This window comes from Phaseolus vulgaris, chromosome 9, assembly GCF_000499845.2.
Source record: "Phaseolus vulgaris cultivar G19833 chromosome 9, P. vulgaris v2.0, whole genome shotgun sequence".
Taxonomy (NCBI): Eukaryota; Viridiplantae; Streptophyta; class Magnoliopsida; order Fabales; family Fabaceae; genus Phaseolus; species Phaseolus vulgaris.
The window spans coordinates 35,643,634-35,652,924 of NC_023751.2; the positions used below are offsets into that span (position 1 = coordinate 35,643,634).

Below are 9,291 nucleotides of genomic sequence, written 5' to 3' on the forward strand. Positions count from 1 at the left end.
TTTGAAAATAAATCTGTTCATTTTATTTTCAATCTGTTCATTTTATAACAGCTTTAACTGTTTTTCAAAATTCTGTTATAAGTTGGTTTTCTATAAAATGAAAACTTGCTTCTGAGTTTAAACGATCGTTCATACATATGCAAAAACAAGTTTTGACAGCAGAGAATTAAGAGTTTACAAAGGATTAGCATTTGTTCTTCAAAGATTTCGAAAATCACAAAGTGTTTGTTCTTAGTTTGGTTCCAAAAGCTTGGTGTGAGGTACTGCTACTGTTCTAGCAATCTTGCCTACTGGTTTAAGGCAGATCTTTGTATCCTCAATCAGGTGTAGTCGTTTCACTTCTCATTTCTTGTAATAGTTTGGTTGAACACTCTTCTTGATAGGTTTTCTTGAAGAGTGTGTGTGAATTGAAATAGGTTTTTTCAGCAAGAGTACCTAAGTTCTTGTAGGTTTCAAGAACAGTGGGAATTGTGTTTGTTTGTACTGTGATATAGTGATTTTCACCTTGGTTTTAGGTGAAGACTAGATGTAGCTCAGTTGAGTGAACCAGTATAACTGCCCTGTGTTCATTCTCTCTCAATCTCTGCAATTAAGTTTCTGCATAATTGTTAAAACAACAAAGAAATAAATCTGTTCAATCAATAATAAATATGTTCTTTCTGGGCTCTGTTCATACTGTTCTTAATTTCTGAAAAAGTTGTTTGAATTTGATAAGAACATATAAAATTTGTTAAAAGCCACTGGAACAGATTGACTGTGATAGGTTGCTCAAGAAATTGCCAAAGCTATAAATTGAACCTTAAACAATTGCTTAAAATTGAAGCTTACTGTTCTGCGATTCATTTTTCTTAATTTCTGCAAAACTGTTTGATATCAAGAAGAACACTCATAGTTTGTTAAAAGCCACTGGAACAGGTTGATTGTAAAGGTTACTCAATTTATTGGCATGCTATCAATTCAACCTTAATCACTTGCTTGAAATTGAAGTTTGCTGTTTTGTGGTTCACTGGTTTTCGTTCTAATATCAGTGTGTGTGCATCTGGAAAATCTATCTGCATAATCTTGTGATTAACCTTGCTGTATAAACGTTTTTCAAACAAAAACAGTGCTGAAATAAATCTGTTCATTTTCACATAAATCGATTTATTTTCTGTAAACTGTGTTAAACACTGTTTCTGCGAGAGAGTTTTAAAAGGTCAATTCACCCTCCCTCTTGAACTTTGGCACTATTAAACCCAACACTTAGTTGGGCTACCATTCACCAGAACTGAAACAAACGCTGATTCTAAACAACCATTTATCCAACGAATCCACAAATCACAAAAACTCATCCTCCAAAGCATATAATAAATAAACTCCCAACTAACTGAGTCGTACGCCTTCTCATAGTCAACTTTGAAGAAAACACAACTTTTTCTCTTTCTTTTGTACTCTTCCAACAACTCATTAGCTACTAGCACACTGTCCAACAAGCCCCTTCCTTCAAGAAAAGCCGACTGTCTGCCATCAATAATTTTACTGATCACCTTTTTCAAGCGTATAGAAAGCGCTTTAGAAATGATCTTGTAAAGGCAACCAAATAAGGAAATGGGTCTAAACTCACCGAGCTGCTGAGAGTTTTCAACTTTTGGTATTAAACAAAGGAACGAAGCGTTTGTACCTCTGGACCAACGACCATTAACCGCAAAATCCTTCACTGCCGCCATCACATCCTTCTTAATGATGTCCCAACAGAATTTTAAGAAACCAAAATTGAAGCCATCAGGCCTAGAACTCTTTGAGTTGTCACACCTCCAAACCGCAACCCTAATCTCTTCTTCAGAAAACTCACCAATCAACAAATCATTATCTAAATCCGAAATGGAGCAAAACCTAGAATTATCCAGTCGAATCTGACATGCATCATTCCTGGCAAACCTGTCTTTAAAGAACTTTTGAACCTTGTCCTTGATCACCTGCTTATCCTCACACCAGTTACCGTTAACAAACAACCCATGCAATTGATTCCTTGATCTTCTCCATTTAACATTCAAATGAAAAAAACTTGTATTAAGGTCCCCCTGTTTTAACCATTTTTGCCTAGCTTTCTGAAACATAATTGTCTCCTGCTTAAACTTTGTTTTGTTAAGTTCAGCAAAGAGAGTCTTTTTCTCCCTTTCTGACTCAGCTAACCCACAATCATCGTCATGTGCGTATAAAACTTCAATCCTCTTTTGCACTTCCTTACTAGCAAGATTCACATCTCCGAAGATTTCTTTATTCCATACTTTTAAATCTACTTTTAGCTTTCTCATATTAGCGTTCATATATTAACAATCATATTATAACTAAAAACATATAAGATTGTTAAAATAACATTTTTATTTCGAGATATGCTACCTTTACATATGGTTAATTTTTTCATAATTTTCAATATAATAAATGAATATTGACTGTTATTGACTGTTGTTTCGTGATTTGTGTATTGGATAGTACATATTTTCTTACGAATTATAATTCTAATAACCAAAACAATAACAATATAATTTATTAACCATAAAAAATTTATATGAAGATTATGAAAATGTCCAAAATTAAAATAGTAAGAAATAAGAAAATTAATAGAAGTAAAATTATTATACACGAAAACTTAAAAGACTATTATATTCGTTAATTTAACAGTGTAGCAATCGTACCGGTAATAATATAGTTTAGTTTTTATTAAATAAAAACACTTGTCCTAAATTTTGAATGAAAGTATATAAATTATGAGACTTAGAAAATACACATATTATATTACACTATATATATTACACTATATTATATTACTCAAAAAATATTTATTAATTTTTTTATAATTATAACTTATGTAGTACAAACACGTAAAATTTCTAAAATATAGGATACGGGGACACAGATCTATATATTATATAATTATGAATTATATAAATTGACAATAAAAATTTATGTGCACAAGTATATTCAAGATTATTTTTTGAAGCAGAAAGATGTTTTTCATGACTGATTCACAAGGATTTGTTTCTTATTTTTATAATCATAATAACAATTTATACTATAAAGTTTGAATTTTTAGAAAATTAATGTATTTTTTTTTAAAAAAATTGTGTTAGAACCATACTACAATTATCAGAAATCTAGCAAATACTTTTTGAATTGGACATTTCACGGATACGTGTCCTACAGGTGTCATACGACAGTGTCGGTATCCGATACACTGACACGCCATGTAAGAGGAGTGTCTGAACTTCATAGATTATAACACAATTTTAAAAAGTAAAAATACAATAATTTTTTTAAAATTTATTTATTATATAAATTTTATCATAAAAAATATTTTTCTTCTAAAAAATTAAAACATATCTATTTTTCCGTTTCTGTGTTATATGAGCATACGTTTGAGTCCTAATAGTATATAACTGATGAGAATGAGAAAGCAGTTATTTTGTGGACAGAAATTGGATTAGATAGACATTTTCATCTTCTCTGTTCTTCACTTCCCTCAAATGGCTACCTTCGCGGTAGCAACAACCTATTCACCTTCTTCTGTCTCTCCCCTTAAACCGCGCCGTTTTGGTTTTCATTTTGCTTCCTTCCTTTCTTCCACCCCCAAACTAAAATGCCCCTCAATCACCACCACCACCACCACCACACTAGCCGTCGCCACCCACCCTACTGTTTCTGTCAACCCCAACTCCGACTCCAACTCCAACTCCAACTCCAACCACCTTGTTCTGCCTTCTAACGAATCATCGGAGAGGCTTCTCAGAGTCCGCCACACGGTAATTGGAAAGCCAATTCTGTGGTTACTGAATAATTTTGTATCTCTAGTTTCATTAACAAGTTTCAGGCATGCAGTGTATAGAAATATTAATTGTATATATTTTCAAGTTATTGAATACAAGCTGCAGAGCCTGTATATACAGTTTCATATGCAACAAACTTATAATAACGAACTAACTTGAGAGGAATCTCTGGAATTTCAAATTATAGTTATAATTGTGCTCCTAATGTCGTGGAGAGGATCTGTTGGTTGTTAATGTTCCTTTCCTTTTACAGTGTGCGCATGTTATGGCCATGGCTGTTCAAAAGCTATACCCTGATGCAAAAGTCACAATTGGGCCTTGGATAGAAAATGGGTTTTATTACGACTTCGATATGGAGCCTTTGACCGATAAAGATTTGAAGAGAATTAAAAAAGAGATGGTAGGCAGAGTCTGTGTTAAATTTTTATGTTTTGGGATCTTGCATTTTATTTTTCATGCTCTGCAACTATGCTCAAAACTTGCTAAAGGAGAACATGAATGTTTGTCATACGTAGGATCGGATTATTGGAAGAAATTTACCCCTTCTTAGAGAAGAAGTCTCAAGAGACGAAGCTCATAAAAGAATATTGGCATTAAATGAACCATACAAGTTGGAGATTTTGGAAAGCATTAAGGAGGATGCCATCACCATATACCATATTGGTAGTGTTCTTGCTCTTTTCTGTTTTTTCAATTACCTCTTGTTGAAACTTAGAGTGAGAGGGTGAGAGAAGAGGGACTTTAGAGGGGAGAAATGGTCACTGTGGGCATTTAATTCATGAATGTTATGCTCTATGCATGTTTATACTACACATTCCAGTGAAAACATAGATAAGAATTGATGTCTGGATGGACACGATAACTAGACTTTGTGTGTGAGTGTGTGTTTGTACCTGTCATTCAAGTGTAGTACAAATAGTAGCAGACCAGCTCACATAAATTATTTATTTTAATACTCTCCTCTTACTCTGGTGTATGTATTAATCTTGCCCATATTGTTTATGATATAATCTGCCTTTATTAAAAAGAATGTGCTAACAGTACTCCTGTACCCATTACCAATCTCATCATCACCCACACTGGTGTCACTAGTAGTTTGAGCCATAACACAATACTTTGATTCTCTGTTTGATCCTGCCACTGCATTTTACTAAATACCCTTATTTTAATATGGCAAGAATATGTTTCATGTTGTTATATACATAAAGTTCGTAACAATGTAATGTTTTGTTTACCCTTAATCAATTAGGGATTTATATATCTTAGCTTTCTCTAAACTACATGAACACTAAGCCTAAGTATTTAGAGCGCTGAACTTCTTCTGCATCTTTAACATGATCAATTAACATGCTTCAGCAGAATGAAAATGGACAATGTAATATGTTTGATATTGCAACTGTGAAGATGGAAGTGTAAAGTAGAATAACAATGACGAGGCAAGGATGTGCTCAGAGTGCTGCAGGTTTCACATTGCATTAGAAAATAAGTTTTTGCCTCGGGGGTATCATGTGCTTATTTTCTGTCTCATCTTTATATTCTTTTTCCCTTATAGGTGACGAATGGTGGGACCTTTGTGCTGGACCTCATGTTGAATCTACTGGAAATATCAATAAGAAAGCAGTTGAACTTGAGTCTATTGCTGGAGCATACTGGAGAGGAGATGAAAGAAAACCAATGCTTCAAAGGATATATGGTACGGCATGGGAAAATGAAGAACAGTTAAAAGCTTACCTTCATTTCAAAGAGGAAGCTAAGCGTCGAGATCACAGGCGCATAGGGCAAGATCTTGATTTGTTTTCTATACAGGTACAAGAAACAGAGCTGTTGTGTTCCGGTTTCTTTTTATTATTCCTATTTCACGGGTAAATAACTTTACTATAGTCTGGCAGGATGATGCTGGTGGGGGTTTAGTTTTCTGGCACCCGAAGGGAGCTCTTGTTAGACACATAATTGAAGATTTCTGGAAAAATATTCACTTGAAATCTGGCTATGATCTGCTGTACACACCACATGTGGCAAAAGCTGATCTTTGGAAGATCAGTGGTCATTTAGACTTCTACAAAGAGAATATGTATGATCAGATGAACATTGAAGATGAGCTTTATCAGCTCCGACCTATGAATTGTCCTTATCATATTTTGGTGTACAAAAGCAAGCTTCATTCCTATCGTGATTTTCCTATTAGGGTGGCAGAACTGGGAACTGTCTATAGATATGAACTATCTGGAAGTTTACATGGCCTTTTCCGTGTTAGAGGTTTCACACAGGTTTGTTATTGTCATGTTAACTACTAAAATTATGTCGATCCAGTTTTTCATTAAATTTGTTGTCAATGTCGGCTTCTACATAGTAGACTGTCAGCCCTAGTTCACTGGTCAGGTCATACACATTTTGACTGTCCCCGAGAGTGACAATTGGATACAGGTCTAGGCCACCCGTTTTTATTTTCCTTTATAGTATTCAAGAAGTTGCTACCTTCGATTTCTAATTTGTTTTTCGTAAAGTGCATGTTGGTATATTGGTTTTTGTTTGACTTCAATTTTCCTTTTCTACAGGATGATGCACATATATTTTGTTTAGATGACCAGATTAAAGATGAGATCAGGGGGGTCCTGGATCTTACTGAACAAATATTGTTGCAGTTTGGTTTTGACAAGTATGAAGTAAATTTATCCACAAGGCCTGAAAAGTCTGTGGGAAATGATGATATATGGGAGAAAGCTACATCCGCTTTAGAAGATGCTTTGGATGATAAAGGTTGGAGTTATCAAATTGATGATGGAGGAGGCGCCTTTTATGGTCCAAAGATTGATATCAAGATTGAGGATGCTCTTGGTAGGAAGTGGCAGTGCTCAACCATACAGGCAATTCTTGACTTCATAAATTTTTCAATATAAAAGGCACATGTTTTCCTTTGCCTAATAGCTTAAGCTACTCGGATTATTGCTTGTATATTGGTTACCTTGTTTTAAATGGATCAATTTGCAGGGAACTATTTTCCTCTTGGCCTGACTTAAAATTCATTTTAACTTAAAACAGGTTGATTTCAATCTACCACAGCGTTTTGACATCACATATGTTGACTCAAATACTGAGAAAAGGAGGCCCATAATGATCCATAGAGCAGTGCTTGGATCAATGGAAAGATTCTTTGGTGTTCTCATTGAGCATTATGCTGGTGATTTTCCATTATGGCTTTCTCCAATACAAGCTCGAGTTTTACCTGTTACTGATGCCCAGGTAACACATCATTTGACTACTAAGAAATCTTTGGTTGATTTCTACATTCTGATCATATTTTATTCGAGTATATACATTGTATGCATTATTAGCCTGTATCTTCTTTATCTTTTATGACATTTTCATCTAGAGGCTTTCTCAAATTCCAGGATTTCGTAGACAAGTTGGGTATGATCGATGTTCATTTAACAATATGAGATGGAGTGCTGTAAATAGAGGATTATTAGGGCAAAAATATCTTCATTATCTGCATAGTAATTCGGAGAAAAATGTTTTGAGTATCTTCCTATTCATTTAAACATATTTTTATTTCCTTATTTTAGAGAGTTTGATTGTTACAATTTACAAATAGAGGTGATGAGAGTGTAGTTTGTGTGATTGTTATCAATACTATAATTCTTTATTTCCTTGTATAGTTCGAGTAAAATTTGAGTAAATTATATACGAAGACCTCCTGAGGTTTTCTCGAGTTACATATTGTAATGGTGAAAAAAAGTACGGGGTGTCATTGTAATTTACTCTTTAATTTATGGCATCGTTGCTAGACGCCCAACACAGCTATTCAGGAAGAACAATTTGAGGGTGGAATGAGGAGAGCTCAAAGGCCCTTGCAGACCCTTATGGCAGTAAAAAAGAACTTACCGTTTGAGTTGGAAATCGATTCTGTAGGAAGACAATTGGCTTTCACTAGCCAAGCCTTGTTTGAAAGGTTGAAAGGCCAAATTCGTGTGGTCTAAGAGGGAGTTGTTGGCTTGGCCATAGTTATACAATGCAAAAACGAAGGCATTATCCCTTGGGTCGTATTTTAGAAGTAAAGAAAGACTGAACAAAGTTCTTTAAAATACTAGTTAGAGAAGTGTGTTCTTGATGGGGGGGACTACAAAAATAGGTTCCTAAATTATTAGAATACTGTTTAAAGATACAAAACAATTCTTTTTTGCATTTTCTTTGTAATCATTTTTTTTTTTTGCATGTCAGTTATCAATGTCTGTATGTATGGTTTGTGTTGTTTGAGTTTTTTCTATTGTTTAGTATTTCTCTAATGTCAATTTTGTGTTCCTATCAGATTTACAATGGGACGCATTTGTTAGTTAATTTAGAACTATTTACACTTTTGTTTATTGATACTGAAGTGTATTTATGGGGCTATCAAGTTCCTAACTAGAGAGACTGTTTCTTTTCTAGACACGATAACAGACAATGATAAGTGAATTAATGGGGAATGTTTTTCTATATTATCCTTTCATGCAGCTTGAATATTGCAATGGTGTAGCCAACAAACTGAAAATGTATGGCATCAGAGTAGAAGTTTGCCATGGAGAGCGCCTACCTAAACTCATAAGAAATGCAGAGAAGCAGAAAATTCCATTGATGGCTGTTGTTGGCTCAAAGGAAGTTGAAACAGAAACAGTCACAGTTAGATCTAGGTTTGGTGGGGAGCTTGGGACTATGTCAGTTGATGACTTTATTAATAGAATTAAATTGGCATCAGAAAACCTAACATCATTATGATGTTATTTTAATTGGTAAAAGATGGTCCTCTGATTCGTTTATGTATGTGGAAAAAAGAACTTTTGAAACAACATACTTTGTACATCATTAGAGAATTGTTGAATCACCAGGACCTTTTACATCGAAGAACAAAGGCCCTGGCTTTTGGACTACGGAATCATAGTTTGATACAGAATATTATTATAGGTCACATTTGTTGCATCCTTTTCTGATCACTTTTGCTTGTAACAACTTAATTTTTTGCCTACTTTTAAATACAATTTATACGAATAGGGTTAAATCTGCTTACAAGTTGATTTAGTAACAATGAATTAGTACAACTTTCAATAAATTAGATGTACAAAATAATAGTCTTCAATTGGTATAAACTTTACATAGAATTATTATTGTAGGAAATTCCAGAAATTGAACCACTATATATAGTGTTCTAAAAGATGTATTCCTATGGAAGCTGGTGCGTTGTTGTGGGCATTCCGCTCTTGCAAAAACTACTAGATCTGCTACTTCAAAGGATTGTTGATATGTGTGATCACCCAATGGAATAACAAATGAAACTGTAACTCCCGTCACACTTCGAGTATTATATAAATAATAAATTATTATTATTTAATTAAAAATTGGGAGTAGAATTTATTTTATAAAACAATTCTTAAAAACATTAATCATAACATTATTTCATCTATATATGTCAATATTTTCCATTTTTTATAGTTATTCACAATATATTCTAAGAATA

The 9,291-nt window shown here is 33.8% G+C and overlaps 1 protein-coding gene across 1 annotated transcript; it reads left to right on the forward strand.

Moving 5' to 3' along the window:
• Positions 1 to 3,356: 3,356 nt before the first annotated feature.
• Positions 3,357 to 8,745, forward strand: LOC137820641 (threonine--tRNA ligase, chloroplastic/mitochondrial 2). Its single transcript, XM_068624823.1, has 8 exons — positions 3,357 to 3,779; positions 4,057 to 4,203; positions 4,319 to 4,466; positions 5,356 to 5,609; positions 5,693 to 6,070; positions 6,359 to 6,667; positions 6,843 to 7,043; positions 8,295 to 8,745. Exons 1-8 carry the CDS (start codon positions 3,504 to 3,506, stop codon positions 8,553 to 8,555), a joined length of 1,974 nt encoding a protein of 657 aa, XP_068480924.1. The 5' UTR covers positions 3,357 to 3,503; the 3' UTR covers positions 8,556 to 8,745.
• The last annotated feature ends 546 nt before the right edge of the window (positions 8,746 to 9,291 follow it).

Coding starts and splice junctions, on each gene's coding strand:
- LOC137820641 (XM_068624823.1), top strand. CDS start 3,504: ATGGCTACCTTCGCGGTAGCAACAACCTATTCACCTTCTTCTGTCTCT. Junction 3,780..4,056: donor TTCTCAGAGTCCGCCACACG/GTAATTGGAAAG, acceptor TTCCTTTTACAG/TGTGCGCATGTTATGGCCAT. Junction 4,204..4,318: donor AGAGAATTAAAAAAGAGATG/GTAGGCAGAGTC, acceptor TGTCATACGTAG/GATCGGATTATTGGAAGAAA.